We start from the raw sequence: 27,380 nt of genomic DNA, 5'->3' as shown, positions 1-27,380 counted from the left end.
GTAAGTTTTTCAACGACTTCCAAATGCACAGCTCTAGTGTTAGCGCAGGTGAATAGACAAATATATGCTTAACTAATACTGTTGCTTTTTGTTCTCACATTCAATGCTCCTGTGAAGTCGACACCGGTTACTGTAAACGGTGGTGAATCATTAAGTCTGTCGGACGGTAGTGGTGGTGGGTCGGGTGTATGATATGGTCTTCCGGTACTTTTACGGCAAGTAACGCAATTACGGAGTATTGATTTCACACATTGTCGAATCGATGGGATCCAGTAAGACTGGCGAATAAATGTCACTGTACTTTCTAATCCAGAATGAAAACTCCTTGCGTGTGCATCCATCACAATTAATTTACAAAGTCTGTCTTTGTTTGGTATTAGTACTGGAATTTAAGCTGATTCATCAATAGGTGTGCATTGTTAATTCTCCCGCCACAGCGGATAATGTTGAATTTGTCCATGTACAATCTAAGTTGCTTCACTAGCGCATTTTTCTCTGATTTTTTGTGCAAACTCCCAATAACATCCGGGTATTTACGCAGTTGCGAATCTCGGATCCATGAAGTCGAAGCAGTCTGAATTTCATTGACACTAAGATTTCCTGTTAGTTTGTCATTATTTCTACAGTTGTTAATGAATCGGTACATGTATGCTGTTATACGCAAAAGATTTTGGTATGAGCTGTAGCGTTGTATATCCATAAGAGCTGTAGCGTTGTATATCCATAATCTTACTTATTCCTTCATAAGATCTGATTTCACTGTGGCCAGTTTGATTTGTCAGTGAGCCATTCGGGTCCCTTCATCCAAAGATCCAATTCTAAGAATTTGGTTGCAGTTACTCCTCTCGATAGCATATCTGCCGGATTTGAATCTGTCGGACAGTACTTCCATGTGTATTCTTGAGTTATTTCATTAATTTCCTTCACTCGATTACTAACGAAAACGGGTAATTGTTTCTCAGTAGTTAACCAACTTAAAGTTATCTGACTGTCACTCCATAATGTGACGCTTGTAACATCCAAGTGTGATTTCAAATGCTTGACGAGTCTTGCGCCTATCAAAGCTGCACTGAGTTCTAACTTCGGGATTGTTAACTGTTTCAGAGGTGTCACGCGATTCTTTGACATGATGAGTACGGTTTCTTTTCCACAGACAAAATATGCGCATGCTCCATAGGCTTTCAAGCTTGCATCCGTAAAAACATGTAATTCTACATTGTCTGATTTTTCTTTGAAATACGGTCTATTAATTTCCAAATGTGAACATTCATTAATATCTCGTAGTACACACTTCCATTCTGTTGTAATTTCAGATGTAAGAGGTTCATCCCAATTTAATCCTTTCTCCCACAAAGTCTGCATAAGCATCTTTCTACGCACAGTAACTGGACCAATAAGTCCGAGTGGATCATAGATTTTCGACGATTGTCTTAAAATCTCTCGTTTTGTCATACGTGTATCTTCAATATCGGTGTATTCCGGTTTGGCGAAAGTAAGTGTGTCGTTACAAGTGTTCCATCTCAATCCAAGCACTTTTATGAATTCATCTTTGTCTAATACGTCGTGTGAATTTGCGCAGTCTCGCAAAAGTTGAGAATTTGACGCCCATGAGCGCAAGTTAAATCCTGCTCTAGTGAATAAGTCTCTTGATGCATCAACATATTTCAGTAATGCACTCTCTGTAGGAAAACTCGAGAGTATATTATCAACATACAAATCGTTCTTTAAAGTGTCAGTATATTCACAACGGTTCTCTCTCAAGTGTTTTTGTAGAACGGAATTCAGTATGAATGGCGATGAAGTGGCTCCAAATAATACAGACTTAAATCGGTAAGTTGATAGTGGAGTTGATGGGTCTGTTGGTGTATCGAACCAAAAGAAACGTGTGACATCTCTATCCTGTGTCTCTAGCCCCACGTTCAATAACGCCTTCTCTATATCAGTAGTAACGGCAAATTGGTGTAAACGAAATCTTAAAAGAATGCCGACTAAGTCATTTAAATAAGGTGGAGTAGTCATCAAACAATCATTACGACTAGACGATTCTGGTGTTGCTTTACAACTGCAGTCGAATACGACCCTGATTGGTGTTGTAGTTGAATCTTTTCTCACAGCATGATGCGGAATATAGTGTTTTTTGCTCTTTTCATCGGCCTCATTAGTAGTATCCACTTTCTCTATGAAAGCCCCTTTTCTCCTGCTCAGCCATTATTTCTCCATATTTTTCCAGTAGTTTGGGTTCTTTGTTAAGTCTTCTTACAACACTTTCCGTCCTTCGTTGTGCAATGGTTTTATTTGTCGGTAACGTAGGATGATCCTCTTTCCATGGTAACGTTACAAAATATCTGTTGTCATGGTAACGAATTTGTTTCTCTTCATAAGACTTTTGAATATTTATCTGTTCCTCTAACTTTGTGGTGTCAAGTTTCTCGGTAGCCAGTGACTCTATTTCCCAAAATTTCTCCAAGTCGTACTCATCGGTTTTTGTTGCGATCATCACGTTCATCATTGAAGTTCTCTTGTATCCATCTGTGTCAGAGTTGTGTGAATGTAGCGTTCCAGACAACAGGTATCTGATTTTTTATTGAACAGCTGTCGGTCCTTCGCTTCGGATAATATCATTCTGAACAATTGACAAGAAGTAATCAACTCCAATTAGAATAGAAATTTCAAAGTTTTCATCTGCTGTTACTGGGTGAGCTAATTTGATTCCTGACAAATATGTAAGTTTTGCTGCTTGGCGTACATAGGTTCTCATCGGTGCTGCGATCTCTGGAACGATCAAGACTCGAATCGGCAGTTTACCCTCTGTAGTTATGAGATATACCAATCCTGTTCTCAAATGGCGAATTTTAGTACTATTTGCATTGTCTCCAAATCCGGATAGGTTAACGCTTTCAGTTCCAGTAGGTTTGAGTTTCAATTTCTCGGCTAATTCCTCTGTAATAAATGAGCGCTGTGCGCCTCCGTCAAACAATAGTTTTGCATCAAGTATTTCATGGTCTGCACTTACTAGGTTGATTGCTGTCTTCAAAAGTACACGATCTGTCGATTGCGAGTGTAAAACAGTGTCTGGTTCCTCCGCGTTGTGTTGAATTGTGCCTACGGTTATATCCCCTGTTGGTGTGTTTTCTTCATTTGTTTTAACATTGTCTTTGCAAATACTGGTGTGATGACGTTTGTGACACTTTTTGCAAGTTTTTGTAGATTTACATGCGGATAAGCTATGGTGTCCTAGACAGTTAAAGCATAAGCGGTCTTTTTTCACGACTGACATCCGGCCATTGTAATCGGATACTTTAGTGCAATTAACAGACGAGTCTGGCTCCTTACAGTACGCACATAGTGGCTTTGGTTTAGTGTTACTGGCGTTTGTATTCTTGTTAACTCTATTTCGATTACTGGAATTTGTATTTGTCAGAAAGGCGGCGGTAGCTGTAGGGGGTTCTAACTGTTCTGAACTTTTGCCTGCATCCATTATATAAAGTCCATCGAAAATTCCACGGCGTAATGCATTCAGTTGTAAATCAGTAGATCTATATTGTCTGGCAAGATTTCTGCGGATTTCACCGGGTAGTTTGTTCATAATAATGGGCACTAAAAACGCTCCGTATGTGTCCTCACTTTGACCTAATGACTCCAATCCTCTAATGTGTATCTCAATTTCATGGTAGTAGTTTTTCATGCTAGATATCGTGTATTTAGGGGCTGGTATATCAACTAGTGCTTGCATATACTTCTGTCTTATTACATGCGATTGTCCATATCTTTCTTGCAGTGAAGAAATAGCTTTCTCATATTTTGCATGTGTAAGCGCAAACCCTGTGACGGTTTTCAATGCCTCATCATGGAGAAGGGACTTCAAAAAATAAAATTTCTGAACGTTTCCAAGAGTAGTGTTTTCGTGAACGGATGTCTCGTATGAATCCCAAAATGACTGCCACTGCATAATATTACCATCAAAGGTAGGAAGATTCAATTTGGGCAACTTGTTGTACTCATTTAATCTAGTGTGAGTTTCCGGTACACGGAAGTTTGAATTACATGAATACTGTTTATTGTATATCTCAGGTTGAGCATAACTTTGTTGATCATGAACGGGCTGATCATGAGCGGGCTGATCAGAGGCGGGCTGAGCAGGGGCGGAATGTGAAGGGCCGCTATAACTGACGAAATATTTTGCATTTGTACTAAGTGTGGATGTATTGACAAGAATGAGCTTTTGTATTTGCGTTATTTTTCCATCTAATGTGTAAGCATACTCATCTGAATCTACGATCTCGGCTTCTACTTCTCCTTCATCAAGATTTTCTAGAATGTCCTCATTGAGTTTTTGTAGTGTCTCTTGTTTCTTCAACAGATTGATCACAATTTTAGTTAACTCTTAAGTGTTCACGGGCTAAACTCCGTCGTCTCGGATGTCCTTAAATTTCTTCAAAAGTCTGGAAATAACACTTCTGTGTCCTGCACGTATTAAACGTAGTTTGGAACTCATCTTGGTCCTACGACACCAATATCTTAGAGTGGTATAATCAGACTTTTTAGGCACAATAAGAAATACTAGCTGTTTCTACTTGTATTGATTCTAAACTCCATTTGCACATAAATCTCAACGTCATAAGTAGCATGACGTTTCAATACATACATAGCGGTACCGCGAACGTCTAATGAACACAGTCCTGAACACTCCAAAAGTAATTAATCCACTATTCTTTTCAAATGTTTTATTTGAACAATGTATCACAAGTATAACACATATTTTAGCTATCAAAGGGAGAAAATTCTTGCAAAACATACCCTATATCAGTCAAAAGTAAGATAAAACTAAATCTTAAACGCCCAAGTTTACGTTTTTGTTTTACACTAGGGTCCTTTTTAAAGACTTTCAATTTTTGCTGAAATCAAAACTAGACAAGCTCTATGTGTGCACGTTGAGGTTCTAACAATAATATGGCTGTTTTTATAAACAGACAAAGTTGGCTCAAAAGCTTCAATTTGACAGATTACGGGAAATGTTGACAAATCATGGAAACATTTGATTTATGTACCCCAAAATTGTCGGTGTACATTTACATTTTACATTTTAAAATGACAAATAAAATTGAGAAAGGAAATGGGGAATGCGTCAAAGCGACAACAACCCAAATATAGAGTAGACAACAGCCAAAGGCCACACATAGGTATTCAATGAAGCGAGAACCTCACGCACCCACAAGAGTCCTTCAGCTGGCCCCTTAAAACTATGTATAAAAGTACAGTGATAACAGACGGCATAATAATCTCCAAATTATACACAAGAAACTCGCAAATTGCTCTGCCATTTTGAAAGTTAATTGGTAGTGAAAGGTAACAAAAATCTTTTGAAGTCAATTGATAAAAATCTTTTTCTTTATCAGATTTGAAATTTGTAGTATTCATGAGTTAACATTTTTGGATTTCACGAGGATATTTAAAATTATAATAAAAAGATTGTGTTAAAAATGATTTAATTTATCAACAGATCGAATAAATTAAAACAGTTGCATTTGTTTGTTTTAGAAAAAAATATAATTCTCAAAAGCAAATATTAAAATTCCTGACCTTTAACAAATGAAAAATGCGTTTATCGTGAAGCATTTTTCATTTTGATTTAAATATTGAAAAATCTAAAATGCTCCAATGTAGAGCATTTTTAAATTTGACTTTTTATATTGAAAAATAAAAAAAAGGCTCTAATACAAAGCATTTTTCATTTTGACATTATAAATTATAAATTGAAAAATGCTCTAATGTAGAGCATTTTTCATTTTTCTTTGCAATATTGGAATTTAAAAAGGAAAAAGTAACAGTGAAACATTTATAAATAGTGTCGGCAATTTAAAAAATTAAAACACCTTTATTGAAAAAAATCTTTCGTTCTACTTATTAAAAGATTAGAAAAATGATGCAGATTGAGTCGTTTTTCAATATTCATTTTTCATTTTTCAATATTGAAGGTTCTGCAAAAATGCTCCACGTTTATATCCACGTTGGAGCATTTTTCATTATTAAAAGTCAAAATGAAAATGCTCCACGTTAACATGGTTTTTCATTTTTTCATTATTTAAAATCAAAATGAAAAATGCTTAAGGTAAATAAAGATTTTTTTAACATTTTTCAAACAAATTAACTTTAAAATGTGTAGAACATTTTGCAAAATCTATTTTTGCAGTTTAAATTGACAAATATTTGGCGTAAATATACACGGTCTTATATTATGAATTAGAAAATTCAGATCTAAAACCTAGATCAAGTGGGAAGTAAAGCTACTAGTATATTGATATTCCTGATATTCGTGTACACATTAATTTTCAATTTTTATGTGTCGAAGCAATATTTAACAAAAACTTGTAAAATTTGAAATTTAAGTCAAGTGCCTTGCACAGGAACATGTAGAATAATGGTATAAGCATTGACACACTCTCTCTGATACATGCATTAAAACTCAAGTTCGATTTCACAACTCAAGATTTTCCATCTGTTAGTAAAATAAATGCAGGATATATTCACCCTTCTACTTTGGAATTGTTTTCCGTGGCTTGTATTGCTATTATAGATGTCTAGTCTTGATCTAGCTTCAAACCAATAATTGACCCCATAAACGTACTTTTATTGTATCTGTAAAACCATTAATTTATATCCAAAATAAGCATAGAAGACATTGTTAGAATATTTTATGCCACGAAATATATTTCTTACATTTTATTCCTTTTTAACTTTATTTTTATTCGATCGTTACAAGGTCTCTTGTAGACGAAAAACGGTTAAAATTATAATCCTGTAATCTAATTTGTTTCCGATGAGCTCCAGATGTATTTTTGCAACTTTTTAGTTTGTTAAGAGGTAGAGTCGATGTTCCTTGTATTTGTTTCAATATAGTGTCTTTGATAAGTTTATTTTATTGAATTTAGATAATGCATTTTGTTACATTTCAAAATATTTAATGTCATTTCAGGTTTTATAAAAGTAGAAGCAGTTTCTGCAGTTAAGGGATCGACTGTACAATTGGAATGCCCACACATAGCACTTGCAGGGAAACGAATTATATGGTCCAAAATAGTTGATGGTGTATTTATAATTTACACAGACGGCACAAACATAAACCCGTCATTAGCGATGAAATCCAGATTGGCAGTCACAGGTGATCATACTGCAGGATACTATCATTTGAGTATAACTGATGTCAGAAAGAGTGATGAAGGGAGTTATGTGTGTCAACTATCTGGAACAGCTGGTTCTACTACACAACAACTTACTGTCATAAGTGAGTACACTATTTTACTGCCAGGTTAGAAGTGTAATAGTTATATAAAGGTGATCGTACTACATGATGATATCATCTACATGAAAATAAATCTGATGTCAGGAAGATTGCATGTAAAGTTGCCAGCGTGCTATTCCTTAAATATTTTTAAGATGCACAGATTTGTCTGGACTCAGAGTAAATTGTGAGGTGAAAATACGGCCATTTTAGCCAAAGGGCTAACCTTAACCTTAAACATGAACCTTAAGTCTGAGCATTATCAATACATTCAAATAGAAACTGCAAGAATTATTATAGGATTACGATGTAATTCTTCAAGAAAAAAAACTTATATTGAAAAAAGGCAACAGTTGTAAACCGCTGTTCGAAATTCATAAATAGATAGAGAAACAACAAATTAAACCAGTCTTGTGTATTGTCAGTCTACATATAAAGTAGAATAATGTATTTCTAGTTTATTATATTTTCATATCATGTTATTACTACGCATATGGGCATTAGTGCCACGATTACCTGAGGGCACGGATTACCTCAGAACATACAGCAGCTGACATATCTTACCCCTGCATAAAAGTCCGGCAGTTCTCTGGATCAATCATATCTACGTATATTCCCTAATATGCAAATCATATAAGATATGTTCCAGCAATTTAAAACTCATGAAATAAATAATCCTCCCGTATGTACAAAATGTACTCTATGTAAGGGATTAATAGTATTAAAAAGTCTTAGGCCAAAAAAACGCTTAAAATTATTCAGAATCAATTCACAGTCAGAGGTGCTACTTGAACAAGTGATTTCAGTATCACCTATTTCAGATTTTAAGTGATTTTGGTGTTGCCTTTGATCTCCAAATGCTAATTTCAGTGTTTTTTTATATTTTCACAAATGTTCTATAATTTTCCTATATTAATCAATTATCTCTTTTCTTTTGGTTATCAATTTCACCAGTGCGCTTGGGCAGTACGTTAAGTATGTTAGTGCGCTAAAGCTTGTAAAACCATTTAAAACCATGCTTAAAAAAACCCACTTCAGATTGACAAATAGTGAGGGTATTTATTGTACCAGCTGTTAATAAAATTTATACTTTTACCTTAAATAGCAAAATGTTGTTTGATACAAAAATTTATTCTTTTTAGAATGAAAAAAAAAAAACAATTTGAGTATGTACATATAGCATTAAACAGAGAAATTAAGGGCATACAATACAGTTACAGGGGAGGTAATGACGTTGCTAACGTAAAAAAAACTATTTTCGCGACGTCAAACTATGACATATCGGGAAAAGATGCATTTTGCGACTGATTTTTATCACTCAAACTGATTTAATTTGAAAGAGGGTTCATGGACCCCTATTTTTTCAAAACAGCAATTTGTTTCATTTTGCAGGGAGATTATGTGAACCAAATTTTATTAAACTGTTAATAGAGGATTTTTTTTAATTTTGATAAACATGCAGCAAAAAATGACGTTTTTTCCTCAATTCATGAACATTGGATAAATATGAGTTTATTTCTGAATAAAAATGCATATTTTTTAAGGACACAGTGACTTATAAAATACAGAAATTACCGATTATTTGACAAAAAATAATTTGTGTTTATCTTTTATAACAAAAATGTTGTGTCTTTCTATCGAAAAAGAAATTACGGCCACAAATCTGAATTTTGTGCAATAAACAAAATTTTGACCTCATTTTACTCAAAAAGTAGCAGGTAAAAAATAGCATAAATGCAAATGTTCACGAACTTGTAAATACAAGATCAAAACTGTATCGTATGCCCTCAAGTGGCAAACCAGTCAAAAAGAGCATTTGGATTGAGAGTTGTCTCATTGTCACTCATACCACACTTTTTATATCTATTATACAGGATTCATAAGCATTTTGAAAATATATACAAACATGAGAAGTGAAAGTTAGTGCTTTCTGGGATAAGAATTCCAACTTTTTGGACGATCAGTGCTTTTGAAAAGGGAAAATTTGAAACCCCCCTTCTAAATGGCTTGGCCGTCCTACGGAAAAAATATAGCAATATCATCTGTAACATTTGATCCGCCTGATGATATTTCATCAGGATTGAATTTTGCTTATCATAGCATTCTAGCCATGCAAGACAAGCTATCTTTGTTAGGGTATAAAAAAGAGAACGAGATGTACATGATGCATTGAGACTACCCTTAAGAATATGGTAACTAATGGTGGAATGACTAAAATAAAAAAAGGTTAACAAAAATAGTGAAATCCTTTGAACGTTGTCCTATTGAAGTTACATTTATGAGATATGTGAACTATAACAAATGACAATTGTAGAAATGTTTTTTTTTTCATGCTCTACCATGCAAACTATTAAAATGTAAATGTTTTGTGGGAGCCACTGTTTTCGATTTAATATTCAAAACATATTTTAATGGCGGCTTCTTATCGCTACCACAAATTTCTGCAGTGCCCGCCTCCCACAAGCAAAATTGGAAGGTAGTTAACCATGTGGTAGTAAGAACCATCACAGGCTAACTAATGCAATGGATAAGCAAATGTCTCATTAGTATATGCCTGTTCCAAGTTATGACAAAATGTATGTTACATCATACTGTATCATGTGTATGTTGGTACTCCTCAGAAAGGAGATATATAGAGTACACATGAATAGCTAAGTCCTTGTTTAATATTATTGACCACAGAGTCAGAAAAGTAAATAAAAACATTCTATATGTCATTTGTATATCTACAAATGATACTTGAAAACAATCCTGTGAAGTTTTAATTAATTCTTTCTAATGGAAATTGCAAGCGATATGTTAATGACATTTAAAATAGAGTAATGGCTAAGTCTGTGTTTTTACCATTTGGAACCCCTAAAATAAACTTGTGTATCTGCAAAGAATACCTAATTACCCTTCCAAAGTTTATTAAATTCCCTTGGAAATTTTTGAAGATATATGTTGATATCAAACTTCTCCAGGCATAAAAATTCAACAGCAGAAGATCACCAATAGGTATTCAATGCAGCGACAAATTCCGGCACCCGGATGCGTCCTTTAGCTGGCCCTAAACAATTATCTATATACTAGTTCAATGTTAATAAACACACTTCTAAACTCCAAATTATACACAAGAAACTGAAATTAAAAGTAATACAAGATTTACAAAGGCCAGAGATTCCTGACTTGGGACAGGCGCAAAAATGCGGCGGGGTTAAACATGTTTATGAGATCCCAACCCTCTATACCTCTAGCCAATGTAGAAAAGTAAACGCATAACTTCATGGAAAGTCAGTCACAAAAGGAAATTATTTTTCTTTTATTGTCGGTGACCCCCAAATTTTATTCCATTTATATCAGATATAGACAGTAAGATTTTAAGTAGACATAATGAGCAACTTCTGTAATTTATTTTGCTTTAAGAGGAATAGGCCTTGCCTATCGTTTAATTGTTCTTATATTTATATCATTGAAAAGGTAGGGGTTCATGCATCATTTGCCAACGTCTACAGGACATTCACCGTTTCATTTTATATGTAGCTTATATTAAATATGACCAGTGTTTAGCACTAAAACCATTTAAGTTCATTATTCAATGCATATGCCCAAATCGAATTTCTCAATACTTCCAAGATTTTATTCTGAATGATCCCAAAAGGTTTGTAAGTCAGTATAGTTGCTCCAAAACTCTTCAGACTTAGTTCATTGGTTTTTTTTTAAGCGTTGCATCTATGAATGGTATATTTTTATCTTTTCATTCATATCATTCAAAGAAGATGTTATTTAGCTTAAGTTTTGTTGTGTCAAAAATGTACAGCTTACTGAATCTGTCTGCATCATTCTCACAGCCAAATGTAAACAACATAAATGCTTGGTCACTGTTTAATTTACTGCAATTTTAAATCTCATTAATGGCTTTCAATACATGCGTAAGAGTTGTATCCCATATACCAGGTCTACTCCTTAAAAATTCAATCAGAGATTTTATGTCTGTTTTCCAGATATTTAGCATATTTGCACTCATTTCAGACATCAAATTATCTCTTGGATGGCTATTGACCCCGACATTTTATTCCACTTTAAAAAAAAATAGAGACATCAAGCTTGTCAATATGAACATATTAGCACACTCTGTTGTGTATTTTGCTTTGAAAAAATGCAACCAAAGAGATTTTATATCTGTTTTCCCGATATCTAGCCTATTTGCACTCATTTCTAGAGGTTAACAAAGTCTCTTGGATGGCCGGTGACCCCGCATTAAATTCTACTTTTATAAAATAGAGACATCAAGCTTTTCAGAAGAAAAAATCAGCAACTTCTGTCATTCATTTTGCTTTGAAATTCATTCAAAGAGATTTTACGTCTGTTTTCCGATATTTAGCCTATTTGCACTCGTATTTAGGGGTAAAAAAATCTCTTGGATGGCCGGTAACCCCTACATTTTTTTCCCATTTTATAAAATAGTGCCATCAAGCTTTTCAGTAAGAAAAAATGAGCAAACTTTTAATTTGTTTGTTTATTTAGCCTATTTGCACTCATTTTCAGAGGGAAAAATGTCTTCGATGGATGGTGACAATAACAATGTATTCCAATTTTATATAAAAAAAAAAAAATAAAGCTTTTCAGTAAAAAAAAATTAGCAACTTCTGTGATTTATTTTGCTTTAAAAAGTCAATCAAAGATTTTTTACATCTGTTTCTACCGATATTTAGGCTATTTGCACTCATTTTCAGAGGTCAAAAAATCTTTTGGATGGCCGGTGACCCCTAAATTTTACTCCAATTTTATAAAATAGAGACATCAAGTTTTTTTGTCCATTTTCTCTATATTTCCATATAGCATATATGCACTCATTATCAGAGGTCAACACATGTTAATTTTAAAAGAGAATCGTCCTGAAGAAAATAAATTCTTGGATGTCGATATCGACGATGTCAATTCGATATCGACAATTATTCTATAACTGGAACAACGGCCTGAAACCTCTGTTTAAAATGAATTGACAATTTCACACAATTGACATTTTGTCTATGATTTTGTTTTATGTAAATTTTCTATGTTAACTATAAGTAATAAAACTACATCGTATAAGATATTTAACACTAAGAAGATTTTCATTTGTCTACGCAAAAAAGTAATTTGATTAATCATTATCGTTGATAGCTTGAGCCGGTACAGTGAAGAAAGAAGAAATACAATCGAGTTGAGATGACCAATAATAATCTGTATATTGTTTTTTTTACCTATGATAACGTTGTCGATTTCATGCCAATTTCACTAGCAACGCCACGTGCTTACTTAGTTTCTAGCGATAATTTTCATTTCACTTTCATTAGAACAAAAACACCTCCATTTTTTTAAGACTGCTATTGCGAAATGACTCATAAGGGATTGTATGAATGGTTAAGGATGTCATCATTGAATTCAGTAATGTAAATATCTATTCCAGCCAATCTACCATCAGGTGTTCTTATTGGAAATGTTGGATTGGATAAGAAATTAATTGGCACAGAAGGAGAAAATCTAATTATTAGATGTTTTGCAGTAGGTGGAGTCCCAGCACCTGATGTGAAGTTACTGATATCAGAATCTGTCATTAAAGTAGCCAAATCCTCCGTACAGTTTACATTATCATCAGTACACAGATCTTATGATGGGCAGAATATTACATGTTTGGCAGGTTATGAAGAGATTCCTAATTATCCATTTAATGAGTCAGCCAGAATTTATCTGAAATGTGAGTCAATTTGATAAATTCCTAGGAAAATTTAGACTGAATGCATAAAAAAAATATCGGTGACCATTAATTAGGCCCATGTATTGTTCTAATGGAAATTTTCATGGTTAATGGAACTAATGCAGCAGGGTTAAAATGTTAAAGTAGGTTTATGGAAGTTCGCTTGTCAGTTTCAAAATAAATAACACTTATATATATTGATAGGGATTTAAATGAGGAATAAAAAAAAGCAAATGAAATATAGGGGTGAATGATATGCTTGTTTTCGAGATATAACCCATTGAAATTTTGGCGGGAAAATGTTCTCTCTTGATTTTTCATAGCTTTATCTATTATTGACCAGTTAGAGCTCTCACAAACTATTTAAAAATAAAAAATAAAATTTTATAAGACTTTTACAAATGGCGTATTATACATGTAAAAGATTATTAAAAAGAAAAATGGGGGTTCATCAAGCAAAATTTTTTAACGTATCCAAATGCAGAAAACCAGAAGATTTCGAATATCTGACAAACTTCAAACACATGACAAACCAACATCCTTAATTAAGTTAAAGTTAAGATTAGTTTTTTTGTATTTTCAGTAAAGCCATATCCTCCTAGATTCAGCTCTGATTCAGCAACCACAGAGGAAACTAAACCACTGGTAATATCATGTACATCAACTGGAAGTCGTCCAAAGGCTTCAATATACTGGTTTCTTGGAGATGGTAAAATTAATATTACAACCAATGCAACACAATCATCGCCTTCTCATGATTCTACAACTGACACATATAGTATTACATCTACATTAATATACAGTGTTGATAGAATATATAATGGGAAATACCTGATTTGTGGAGCTAGTAATGAGGCCACAATGGAACAAGGAGGTGCTGTAGAGACTTCTATAGCACTTAATATTACATGTAAGTTGAAATTCCTATATAGAACTTTTGTCAAGGCAAAACAAAACTAATTGTTATACGGCCGCAAGAAAATGTTTGCGTCGTATAATGATATCATGTTACCGTCCGAAGACGCATTTTGTTTCCGGACAATAACTTTAGATTTATTGTATGGAACGCCATGACTGGCTTCTGACGTTGATTGTTTAATATGTTCGGTGCTTTATGCATTATCTTCAGTAGAATTAATATTATGTTCAGTAGTTTTCATATTATGTTCAGTAGTTTTCATATTATGTTCAGTAGTTTTCATATTATGTTCAGTAGTTTTTACATTATGTTCAGTAGTTTCATTAACATATGCAGTGGTATTTCAATTATGCTCGGTACTTCTGGCTTTATATTCAGTGCATTTTTCTTTATGTTCAGTACTTTCGACATTATCTTCAGTAGATTCAATTTTATTTGCAGTACATTATGTATTACCCTCAGTGGTCCCTGTTTCTTTATATTCGGTGGATTATTCATTATGTTCAGTAAAAGCATCGGTATTATACTCGGTTCGAAGAACTATATGTTCAGTGGTTGTATCATTATGATGATGTAGTAAAAGTCAGAAATTCAATAACGAATTTGTTGGAGGAAAATAAAAACGAAAGCGGATAATTTTGACTGACGTTTTCATCATTATTTTGACGGGATGGAATGCAAATCAGGGGCGGATTTAGGCGGGGGCGTGGCGGGCGTGCGCCCCCCCCCCCCTAAAATTTGCAAAGCATGGGTTGACTTCAACATATTTAAGAATCAGAAAAGACCATTCAATCTTTTTAACATTCAAAGTATCATGAGTATATAAAACAGTCAGTTTAACAGAATCAACGTGATTACTAATCAACTAACCTTCTACGCTTTATTAAAGTTCTATAAATACGCTTTATTAAAGTTCTATAAATACGCTTTATTAAAGTTCTATAAATACGCTTTATTAAAGTTCTATAAATAATTCCAAAGAAAGGTGTCAAACGCGGAGCTGTGTTTGATGACAAATATAATAGTTTTTTAGCAGTTACAGTAAAAACAAATGTTACATTGTATTTGCGGTTTTTATAATCAATTTGTTTGATAATCGAAGTTCCAAAACATCCCTTACACACTTTCACAATTTCATCATGACACGGTCAAGAAATCAGTCGGCAGGTGAGATTCTTTTATACTATCTGTAATGAAAGATAGAAAAACTGTTTCAAGCGAAAGATTAGTGTATTAATTTGTATCTCTCTGTCTATGTTTACTTCTCACTTGCAACCTACATGTTTAGCCGAATTATGTACCGTATTACTGTATGCTTGAGATCCCAAGAAAATAAATATAACTGCGTAAATGCATCTAAATCTAATGTTAGTTGTTTGTGGCACGACCTCCGATAGTCAAAAAAGTAAAAAACAATTTGTTGCCGAAAGGACAATTTAAAATTGCTGGTAAAAGTAGAAATTTTCGTTTGAAAAATATTTTGGTCAGGTGAGCAATTGTGATCTGTCTCATCTCACTTTACGTCCGTCCGTCCGCCGGTCTATCTGTAGAATGTTGTCATGTGTGGATTAAGGCGGTTTCAGCTTGAAACTTTAATTTTTTCACTAATTTTACCACATTATACTTCGAGATATCTACATTTCACCCCTTTAGAAGAATATTTCAATAATTTTACCTAAAAAAACCTCCAAAAATTTTACGCCTCGCTCCGCTCGGCGATTTATAAAAATTTGAGCCCCCCCTAACTGAAAATCCTCGATCCGCCCCTGCAAATGGAAGTAGTATTAAATTAATTTGGTTTACACTCCCACGCTTGCAATTTTCACAAGGAAAACATAACTCCTGACTCAATTTTTAAGATGTCAAGATTGCATGATTGATAGTTGTTTTATGAAAGTACAGTGGCAAATATTTCATGCATATTTAAAACAGGGAGAAGAATGTTCAAACAAGAAATAAGCAGTAGCATACGTTGTCGTTGATACACCATGACCGTACAGCAAAATACAAAATATAATAACATTTATTCTATAGCTTTTATATTCTTAGCAGGCAACCCTTTTTTGTTTATTGGTTGTACCTTGTACACATATTTTTTTTCAGACAAAAACAGTTATAAATATATTAAACAAAACTATCCGTCACAATGATTACTGAGGGTTTGGACTGTTATAGTTACGGAAAGGGGGGTCTTTATTTCTTTGTTCTGTTATTCTTTGGACATTCTTATCTATTCAGTAACAAAATATGCTTATTTTTTAAATTATGTGTCCCATGTAATCTCGAATCTGAATACAAATTGATCATCATAATTAGATTTTATCAATGATGCCCACCTGTTCAACAAAATATAAAAATAATGCCTATCAATCATTTGTTTTAGAGAATATATCTCTAACATTTATAAGTAGTTAAAAAAAACTTGTTTTACCAACCAACAAAAAAAAACAAAAAAACAATGTCATCCGTCCTCGAGCATTTGTCTTCCTGACCTGAGCAATAAATTGTTGTTTAAAATTGTTATGGATTCTGGATCTTACAAACATGAAACTGAAGACGGATGAATCATGCCAGCGAAAGAGACGTTTTCATTCTGCAATTACCTTCAAGCGTCCATAAAGTTTGAAATTATAAAGAAACTAAGGTTTCAGCTATATCAGGCAAATTTGACCTTCGACTGTTTTTTTTTAATGCCTTGACGCCATTTGCGAGTATGGTCTTGAGAAAACGATGATAGTCTGTCGAAAGGGGATAATGAATGGCTGACCCGTGTTAAGAGAGAGCCATATCTCTTGCACGTAAAATACACCCTTGTAAATTAAAAAAAAAAAAGAGCAGAATAATGCCGCTACAATGCAGCACTCGAACCCGCAAAGAGAAAAGGGATTAATATAACTTGCAAAACTTGTTTCCTAATCCAATATAAATAGATATGTTCAAACTAAACTAATCCAAAATAGCTCTTTGATCGTATGAAACTTATGACTAACATTGAGAATGGAAATGGGGAATGTGTCAAAGAGACAACAACCCGACCAAATAAAAAACAACAGCAGAAGGTCACCAACAGGTCTTCAATGTAGCGAGAAATTCCCACACCCGGAGGCGTCCTTCAGCTGGCCCCTAAACAAATATATACTAGTTCAGTGATAATGAACGCCATACTAATTTCCAAATTGTACACAAGAAACTAATATAAAAATAATACAAGACTAACAAAGGCCAGAGGCTCCTGACTTGGGACAGGCGCAAAAATGCGGCGGGGTTAAACATGTTTGTGAGATCTCAACCCTCCCCCTATACCTCTAACCAATGTAGAAAAATAAACGCATAACAATACGCACATTAGTGCAAATTCAGTTCAAGAGAAGTCCGAGTCTGATGTCAGAAGATGTAACTAAAGAAAATAAACAAATGACAATAATACATAAATAACAACAGACTACTAGCAGTTAACTGACATGCCAGCTTCAGTTGTTTTCTGGTTTTTTTTCTGCTATTGCAGAGTTTTTTTGTTGTTGTCAATGGTCATTTTGGTCTGAAATCTGTCACGAACTGTTTAATCATTGATGTTATAATTTCTGACACAATGCTGGAGAAGAATGTAAGGATAACTTTGTCTGCAATAGTGGACAAAATGGTACGTCGAGATCGTGATTTTTGAGGAAAATACAGATGCTTAAGATTGAACATAATGTGCATGGCTAACATCAATGAACCAGTTATGATTAGGACCAGTTCAACATTTCATCCCAAATGGTAACTATACTTACATATTTTGAATAATAAGTTTGGTATGCAGAAAACGTAGTAATTTGGTTAATCTTTTAATTCTGTAAACACGTCTAGCTCTTTTTCTTTCTTTTTAACTTTTTGCATTTTTTCCCCAGTTAATATAGCAATCCTTTATTCTGTATTCTTTATTTTTTAACCCGACTTTTCCTTAAATTCACCCTGCCCCCCCCCCCCCTAAATCCGCCTTTGCTTTGTCATGGAGATTGCCAACGTGGGAGCGTACACCAAACCAATCTAAAACTGCTTCCATTTCTTCTATTTTGATTTCATCACGTATAAAAGGTGTCCATAAAGAATACGTCAGTCAAAAATATCCGCGTTCGTTTTTTTTTTCTCCAACAAATTCGTTATTGAATTTCTGACTTTTACTGCATCATCATAATGATACAACCACTGAACATATAGTTCTTCGAACCGAGTATAATACCGATGCTTTTACTGAACATAATGAATAATCCACCGAATATAAAGAAACAGGGACCACTGAGGGTAATACATAATGTACTGCAAATAATATTGAATCTACTGAACATAATGTCGAAAGTACTGAACATAAAGAAAATGCACTGAATATAAAGCCAGAAGTACCGAACATAATTGAAATACCACTGCATATCTATACTATTAAACGAGAAGACCTCATTTTTGGTGTCGCTTCTCTTCTTTCCACAATAAATTAATCAACACGCCTCTGTGTCCTATAGGTACAGTTTTAAAGTTGCTCCAAATCGTGGTCCAAAATTGTACTTTGTTTGATATGAACAAAAATTGAATCCTTGGGGTTCTTTGATATGCTTAATCTAAAAAGTTATTTAGACTTTTGATTATAAGCCCAGTAGTTTTCAAGTTGGTCCAAATTGGGGTCCAAAATTTAACTTTCATTTGTTTGATTTCAACAAAAATTGAATATATGTTTTTTTTTTATATATGCTGAATCTAACCATGTGTTTAAATTTTTGATATTTGGGCCCTGTTATCAGATTGGTCCACAGTGTGATCTAAAGGGTCTAAAATTGAACTTCATATGATTTCATCAAAAATTGAATTCTTGGGGTTCTTTGATATGCTGAATCTAACTATGTATTTAGATTATGGATATTGGACCATAATAGGTAAATGTCCAATTAAATTTTTTAAGTTTTAAAGTTTAAGTTCTTAGACCACATACATTCTGTTGTGTCAACTATTTAATCACAATCCAAATTCAAAGCTAAATCAACCTTGAAACTTGTGTCCATACTTGCCTCAACTGTTCAGGGTTCGATCTGATATCATTTTGAACTTCTTCTAGAGAACCATTGAATGGAATGAAACCAAACTTGGCATGAATGTTCCTTATGATTTGCTGCCAGCGAGGAAACAAAGTTTAACATAGGACCCTAAAGGAAATACATATATATGTCTTCTTTTAGAAAACCACTGAATGGAATGAAACCAAACATAGCATTAATGTTCCTTATAAAGTACTGACCAAATGTTGTTACTTTGTCGCTGATCCAAAATCCAAGTCCACCAGTGGGGTGGCTTAGTTTTAACATAGCACCCTACGAGAAATGCATACAAATGACTTTCTTTTAGAGACCTCATGAATGGATTCAAATCAAACCTAGCATGAATGTTCCTTATGAGATGCTGACCAAGTGTTTTACTTTGTCGCCGATCCAACATCCCAAATGGCTGCCAGTGGGAGGACTTATTTTTAAAATAGTACCCTATGGGAAATACATACAAATTTCTTCGTTTTGAGAACCACTAAATGGAATGAAACCAAACATATCATGAATGTTATTTATAAGATGCTGACGAATTGTTGTTACTTTGTCGCTGATTCAACATCCAAGATGGCTGTCAGTGGGGAGTTTAGTTAAACATAGGACCCTAAGGAAAATGCATACATAAGTCTTCTTCTAGCGAACCACTGAATGGAATGAAACCAAACATAGCATGAATGTTCCTTATGAGATGCTGACCAAGTATTAGAACTTTGTAGCCGATCCATCATCCAAGATGGCTGACAGCTCAGGACTTAGTTTAACAATGTTTCCATGAGAAGTACATACAAATGTCTTTTCCAGTGAGAAAACCACAGAATGGAATGCAATATTAAACCAAAAGAGTAAGTCTGGTTAGGGTCGATTTTGGCCTCAAATTTTAGGTTCATCTAACGAAAGATTTTGGACACTTTTGAAACACTTTAGTGTCTATTTCAATTGAATCAATTAATTTATGCGACATATTTTAACTGATTTCGTCATTAAAAGCGCTCTGATTCAAGCCTAAATATGAAAAATCTATCAAATATGGAAAAAAACATCACTTTCCATATGTTTTTTTGTCAAAATTGAAAGTAGTGGCATACGTGTTCATCCTCAACCTTTATATATGTTATGTATAATCATCAAATACAACTTTCATTACAATATTATGAATGAACACGAATGCGGCCGCTTTTATTTAAGACAGACACCGTCTAAAATACTAATATTGTGAAGATTTCAGTAATTTAGCATGACTTAATGATGCTAGTTCTCGATTTTGCATTGTATTGTCAAAAACAACCCATATTCGTGTAGCAGATGCATTCTACTTTCCAGTTGATAGCTAAAAGATAAAATTTTCACAATTTTGCAAAACTACTCTATTTTGGGGCCAAAAAAGGGTTTCACTGAACCTACTCCTTTTATCTTTTTTATATGATTTGAAAAAAATCAAGTAGAGCCAGGTGAGCGGTACCGACTCTGAAGAGCCTTTAATTATGTTAATCACTGTTAATAATACTTTAAGCAGTCAATATCAAGATTTTAATATGCTGACAGCATCAAATGCAGGCAAGACAGAGGGTAACCGGTTCTATACAATAATGTTACATGTATATGAATGTGTTCTATTAAAGATTTGGGTGTTGGTTAATGCTTTTTTGCGAAGTTGATTATGCATCATCATAATGTTTACTAAATGTTCATAAAGAAATGCAAACAAAAAGCCATGTTGTTGAAGTTTTTTTCAGGGTCAAAGAAAAGTAGAATTAAAACAATCCTTCTAATAATTATGCTACATGTACTTATTGGATCAAATTATTGTCATAGTTATTATCATACAGCTTTTTTTAATACGACAGATTCTCCCGTCATCACAGTTACTAGTCCCACATATACACAGAATGATGCTGACAGAACGGTAACATGTAATCCACGTGGTAACCCAGACAGTTATATTTATCATAAATGGCAGCACAAGTCTAAATATGGAGAGATTATACGAGAATTTAATGGAAAAAAAATTCTGAATTTACCTGATGCCCCAGTGTTGTTAAGATATCAGGATGGTGGAGAATATGTGTGTATTGCCAGTAATGGTATTAAGAACAAATTCAATGAGCTTGAACAGACAGGTTCTGGATTAGTTACTGTGAATGGTAATTAAATCTATTAAATTTTTACCTGATTCTCGAAGTAAAAAAAGGCTTTTTTCAAATATAGAATACCAGTGTCATATGGTATTTTGAACCCCTAAAAAGTGAACTGTGGTGTCAAAACAACATATGGGAAATTGACCCCAAGAGTAATTATACCACATGGTATTTTGAACCCCATCATGGAATATTGATCCCCCTGTTTTAGATAAAAAGTGTTGCGGATTATCTTATTTACAATTTGTTGGCTATGGTTTTCTTTTAATTGGAGCTACATGTATAGTAGGAGATTCAATATAACATGACAGGGAGTTCAAAATACCGCGTTAAAGTAAAATTTTCAAAATATCTTTGACGGCAAGAAAAATACATTCAACCTACTTTAGGAGTAATAATACTTTATACAAGAGTTAGTTAAAATTGCTAAAGATCTATAGTAGGGGGTTCAATATATACCATGCAAGGGCTCGGAATACCATGGCAAAATAAAATTTTAAAAATATCTTTTCATGCAAGTAAAATACATACACACTTCTCATTGGAGTATACATAAGCTAGATGTGCTAGAATTTTTGTAAATTAAAGTACTATACATAGTAGGGGGTTTAATATACCATGGTAGGGAGTCAAAGTTAAATTTCCAAAATATCCTTTCCAGCACGTAAAATACATACAAACTACTTATTGGAGTATTATAATTCTACACAAGATGTAGAATAGGAAGAATTTTTGAAATTTAAGGTCTATAGAAAGGGTTCAATATACATGGCAGGGTGTTAAAATTCCATCCCAAAGCAAAATTGATAAAAAAAATCTTCAGCAAGTGAAATTCATTTGCCCCAAAGTTGGTACTCGTGTGTCAAAAGCGTCAATTTTGACGTTTTTTCGTTCATTGTCTTGACATGAAAATCTGAGTGATGCGATTTGATGCATCCAACTCTAGTTTTCATGTAGAGTGAACACATTTATCTATCCCAACAGATGTTAGGTCAGAGTGAAACTGATCTAGGCACTCCAGTTTAAAGAAGGGTTTTTACACCTCTGAAGAGACATGTATTGTCGAAATGCGCATCTACTGCAAGAAAATTGGTACCGTTAATTTTATTACACCAAAATTCTAAAACTTTCTGATTTTTTACAATTTTTGTTGAGCCTGTTACTTAAGTTGCAACAAGTTCGACCTGTCGGCTATGGTGGCGGCGGTATTAACTAACTTCTAAAAAGCTTTATGTTTTAGAAGGTAGAAGACCTGGTTGTTATGGTTTGGTATGTGTGTACTTTACAAGGTGTTCATGGCTGTCAGAAAAGTTTCCCTCGACTTCAACCTCATTTCATTGATCAGTGGACAAGGTTAAGTTTTGGTGGTCAAGTTCATATCTCAGATACTATAAGCGATAGGTCTGCTAATATTTGGTGTATTGAAGGATTGTAAGGTGTACATGTCTAACTGGCAGGTGTCTTCTGACGTTGACCTCGTTTTCATGGTTCAGTTGTTATTGTCAAATTTCTGTGTTTTGGTCTGTTCTTTTTGTACTGTATGCAATATATCTGCTATATTTGATTGATTGAATGATTGAATGGTGTATGTCATCTGACCTTGACCTAATTTTCATGGTTCAGTGGTTTTAGTTGAGTATTTGGGTGTTGCTTTTATAGGACGCATTTATTATACCACAGTGGTCTGTGACTCTGTTCGTTCATCCATTTGTTCATCTGCTCGTCCGTCCCACTTCAGGTAAACAATTTTGATTGAGATAGTTTTTGATGAAGTTGAAGTCCAATCAACTTGAAACCTAGTCCACATGTTCGTTATGATATGATCTTTTAAATGTTGATACCAAATTGAAGACTTCCCCCAATTTGCATGGTCCATTGAACATAGAAAATGATGGTGGGGATCAAGCATCCGTGTACTAAGAACACATTCTTGTTTCTTATACTTTATCCAATAGATCAACTATATTTGGTGTGTGAAAACACATGTTTTATTTGACCTTGGCCTCATTTTCATGGTTCATTGCTCAATGTTAAGTTTTTGTGTTTTGGTCCATTTTAAAGCTCACCTGGTCTGAAGGGCAAAGTGAGATTTTCTCATCACTTGACGTCTGTCGTCTGTCGTCGTCCATAGTCTGTCGTCGTTAACTTTAAAAAAAAGTCTTCTTCTCTGAAATTTTAGGCCAAATTTAACAAAACTACCAATCATTATTATGGTAATTTTTTTTTAAAACATGTCCGGTGACCTGGCCAATCAACCAAAATGGCCGCCATGACGTAAAAAAGAACATGGGGTCATATATAGATGTTGGCTTTTATATCTGAAACCAAAGCATAGAAAGCAAATTTGACGGCGTAAAAACGATTTGGACAACCCTTTTTGAAAATGCTGCCCAAGAATTGGTAATTTAAAGAAAACTTTCCAGTTTTTATGTTATTATCTTGAATATTATTATAGATAGAGATAAACTGTGAACAGCAATAATGTTCAGTAAAATATGATCTACAAACAAGTTAGTATGATCAAAATCGTCTGTTGACCCCTTTAGGAATTATTGCCCTTTATATAATAGTCAATTTTTACAATTGTTCATTCATTTTTGTATTTTTTTACAAAAATCTTCTCCTCTGAAACTACTGAGACAAATTTAACCACTTGTCCACAATCATAATTAGGGTATCAAGCTTAAAAAATTTGTAAGGGTTCCGCGGAACCCAGTGTCTCGCCTACTTTTGCTGTAAATCGCAGGCTCAACAAAAAATGAGGAAAAAAATCAATAAAAAAATTCCTCTTGATACTATCTTTTGATTGTAAGAAGCTTCTGTCCAAGTTTGGTAAAAATCTAGGATAGTTAATGAATCTAATTAATGTTTGAAAACTTAAACTGCCGACTGTATGTAATGTTAACTGGAAGAAAATCTAAGTCCATTTAAAAGTAAAATACAGAAAAAATGGAGTTATCTTTTTACAATATTTACTTCTGGATACTATCTTATGGTCATAAATAAGCTTCTGTCCAAGTTTGGTACAAACCCAGGATAGTTTAAGAAAGTTATTAAAATTTTAAAAACTTTAACCACAGAGTGAATGTAATGTTTCCCCGCAGAAAAACTAAGTCCATTTAAAAGTAAAATACGGAAAAAATGGATTTATTTTTTTACAAAATTTACTTCTGGATACTATCTTATAATCATAAACAAGCTTCTGTCAAGATTTGGTTCAGACCAATGATAGTTTAAGAAAGTTATTAAAATTCTAAAGACTTTAACCACAGAGTGAATGTAATGTTTCCCCGCAGAAAAACTAAGTCCATTTATAAGTAAAAAACGGAAAAAATGGAATTTTGTTTTTACAAAATTTACTTCTGGATACTATCTTATGATCATAAACAAGCTTCTGTCCAAGTTTGGTAGAAATCCAGTATAGTTTATTTTATAGAAAGTTATTAAAATTTCAAAAACTTTAACCACAGAGTGAATATTTGTGGACGCCGCCGACGACGACGCCGACGCCGACGGAAAGTAGGATCGCTTAGTCTCGATTTTTCGACTAAAGTCGAAGGCTCGACAAAAATGTGTCCGCTGACCTCACTTGCGAATCAAGATAGCCGCCATGTCTAAAAATAGTAAAAAGCGGAAAATGCAGTGTTCGGCTCATATCTCTGAACCAACCATTTCATTTACAGTAAATCAGACAGGGGTTCAGTTGTTCTTTGGGTCAAGATCTATCTGCCCTGAAATTATCAGACCATTCAATTAAGCTGTTGTTTGGTTGAATTGATGATTTTCAGAAATTTTTGCAGCTTTTGGTTCTTATCTTGAATATTATAATATATTAAAGATAAAAACTGTAAACAGCAAAATTAGACATCATATTTAAGTCAGCATGACCAAAATGATCAATTGACCCCTTTAGGAGTTATTGCCCTCTTTCGTCAATTTTAACTATTTTCATTACTTTTGTAAATTTTTATATGACCGCAAAAAAATTTTGCGTCGTATAATAATATTAGGTCGTCGTCGTCTGCGTCGTCCAAAAACACATTTGGTTTACAGACAATAACTTTAGTTTAAGTAAATGGATATCTATGAAATTTAATAGGAAGGTCCAATACCAGTAAAGGAAGTTTAAGAATAATTTAAGGGATGATGGTTCCTACCGTTTAGGAATTATGGGCCCAAAGGGGTTAAAACAATCATGTTTCTACTTTGAAGATAACTGGTTTAAAAGTATTTTCATTGCTAAAAAATAAACCACAATGTGTAATACCACAAATAGAAGGTTTGGATTCATTTTGGGTGTTATGGTGCCCACAGTTTAGGAATTAAGGATAAAAAAGGGGTAAAAAAAAACCAAGTCTTTTTGTAGTTTCTGGACAATCATAACTTGCATGTAAGTTTAATTGATCTCTCTGACATTGTACCTCAAGGTTCCATATCACAAAAGAAAGGTTGGAATTGAGTTTGTGGGTAATTGTCCAATTCATGCAGGAATTAGGGGTAAAAAACAAGAATTTTTCTAGTATCGAGACAATAATACTTAAATGATCTGCATATCTATAAATACTTGAATCGGATTGGTCAATACGGAATTTCTTTCTATAAACCATGTTTCTGAAACTACTTTCGTTATCTATTCATGCATGATACATATTCTTGCAGGGATACTGTGATTTGCAGCAAATTCAGATTGAAAAATACACGTATAACAGTTGTTTCTACTTAGTATTCTAATGCATATATAACAAAATAGAATAAAATAAATGCACTAGAGCATAAAAAGATGTATTAAAATAAGATTTAAATAAATTAACGCGAAATGTCATGAACGATGTGGCCGATTTACGTCATGGAAAACACTACGGCATACCGTAATAAATTTTTTAAAGGGAAAGATTATTTCGTTACGTGTACGCTTCAAATTCGGATAATACCTCATTATCTTAGATGCTCATTAAAAAAAATAACAAATTAGAGTTGGCAGGAAATGGTCACAGCATTTATTAACAAATATGATATATGTACTATTATATGAAATGCAATTTGTGATATGATATGAACTAAAATTCAGTGATAGAAATGCATATGTTTCTTTGAAAATGTTGTATGATGATCGCCGAATTATATGTTCGCGGTGGCAGACCATATATGAAAAGGGCCAAGTTCAAGATAAGCTATTAACCCTGGAAATCAGAGGCTAATGCTATCATACGATTTAAATAAGTCTGTAAACTGCAAATATGTTCTTTAAGCGCAGCGAAATCTGCCATAAATCAAACGACTAACTCTGGAAATCAGAAGTTATCGCTATCATTGATTAAATCAATATCTGAAATAAACAAACAAAAACCAAACAGCAGTACCTTCCGCAGGAATTGCATTCTAACAAATAAAGATTTGCTCTAAGAAGCGTCTTCTTTTGCCGAATGTCGACGGTAAAAGGAGGATTAGAGTAAACAATCACTTGTAAAGATCGATAATCCAATTAAAAACCAAATATTAATAATAACTGACGAAGTAGTATAACTGACTGAGCACAACCGATAACTGATTTAAAATTTAGATTTTAAATCTTATTATCTTAGATGCTCATTTAAAAAAAAAAAAAAATAGAGTTGGCAGGAAATGGCCACAGCATTTATTAACAAATATGATATATGTACTATAATATGAAATGCAATTTGTGATATGATATGAACTAAAATTCAGTGATAGAAATGCATAATTATGTTTCTTTGAAAATGTTGTATGATGATCGCCGAATTATATGTTCGAGGTGGCAGACCATATATGAAAAGGGGCAAGTTCAAGATAAGCTATTAACCCTGGAAATCAGAGGCTAATGTTATCATACGATTTAAATAAGTCTGTAAACTGCAAATATGTTCTTTAAGCGCAGCGAAATCTGCCAATTTGACGGTGCTGCGACAATTTTAGTCTTCAGATACAAGTTTCGTAGAACCGTCAACCGCCAATAAAATTGGGGGGAGCTGCGCGAAGCTGTGCCATTTCAAGCAAATTTGAATGAAACAATTTCTAAATAAATGAACAGAGGAACAAGGAAGAAATTATTTACATTATACATAAAACAGCATCAGTAACGCTGATGTTTCATCTAAACTAATTACAAAGTTCATAATATGAGCAGATATAATATTAACAACGAGTCAACTATCAAAATTCAAAGTGTATAATAGTCGTCTGGAAAAGTAATGTCACCCGTCTTACTGAAAATAATTGTTTCTAGTGCTCCCTGGATTAT

The 27,380-nt window shown here is 33.6% G+C and overlaps 2 protein-coding genes across 2 annotated transcripts; one reads left to right on the top strand and one right to left on the bottom strand.

Annotated features, from left to right (window-relative positions):
- Positions 1-756: 756 nt before the first annotated feature.
- LOC134722410 (uncharacterized) lies at positions 757-2,019 on the bottom strand. Its single transcript, XM_063586030.1, has one exon. The coding sequence runs from the start codon at positions 2,017-2,019 to the stop codon at positions 757-759; it is 1,263 nt and encodes a 420-aa protein (XP_063442100.1).
- A 5,115-nt stretch (positions 2,020-7,134) lies between these two features.
- On the top strand, positions 7,135-20,622 carry LOC134722409 (cell adhesion molecule 2-like). Its single transcript, XM_063586029.1, has 4 exons — positions 7,135-7,282; positions 12,711-12,998; positions 13,582-13,908; positions 20,606-20,622. The coding sequence occupies exons 1-4, from the start codon at positions 7,135-7,137 to the stop codon at positions 20,620-20,622; spliced, it is 780 nt and encodes a 259-aa protein (XP_063442099.1).
- The last annotated feature ends 6,758 nt before the right edge of the window (positions 20,623-27,380 follow it).

The sequence above is a fragment of the Mytilus trossulus genome, chromosome 6, assembly GCF_036588685.1.
Source record: "Mytilus trossulus isolate FHL-02 chromosome 6, PNRI_Mtr1.1.1.hap1, whole genome shotgun sequence".
Lineage (NCBI taxonomy): Eukaryota > Metazoa > Mollusca > Bivalvia > Mytilida > Mytilidae > Mytilus > Mytilus trossulus.
Note: the sequence above shows the minus strand (reverse complement) of the source record. Positions and strands in the feature narration are given on the sequence as shown.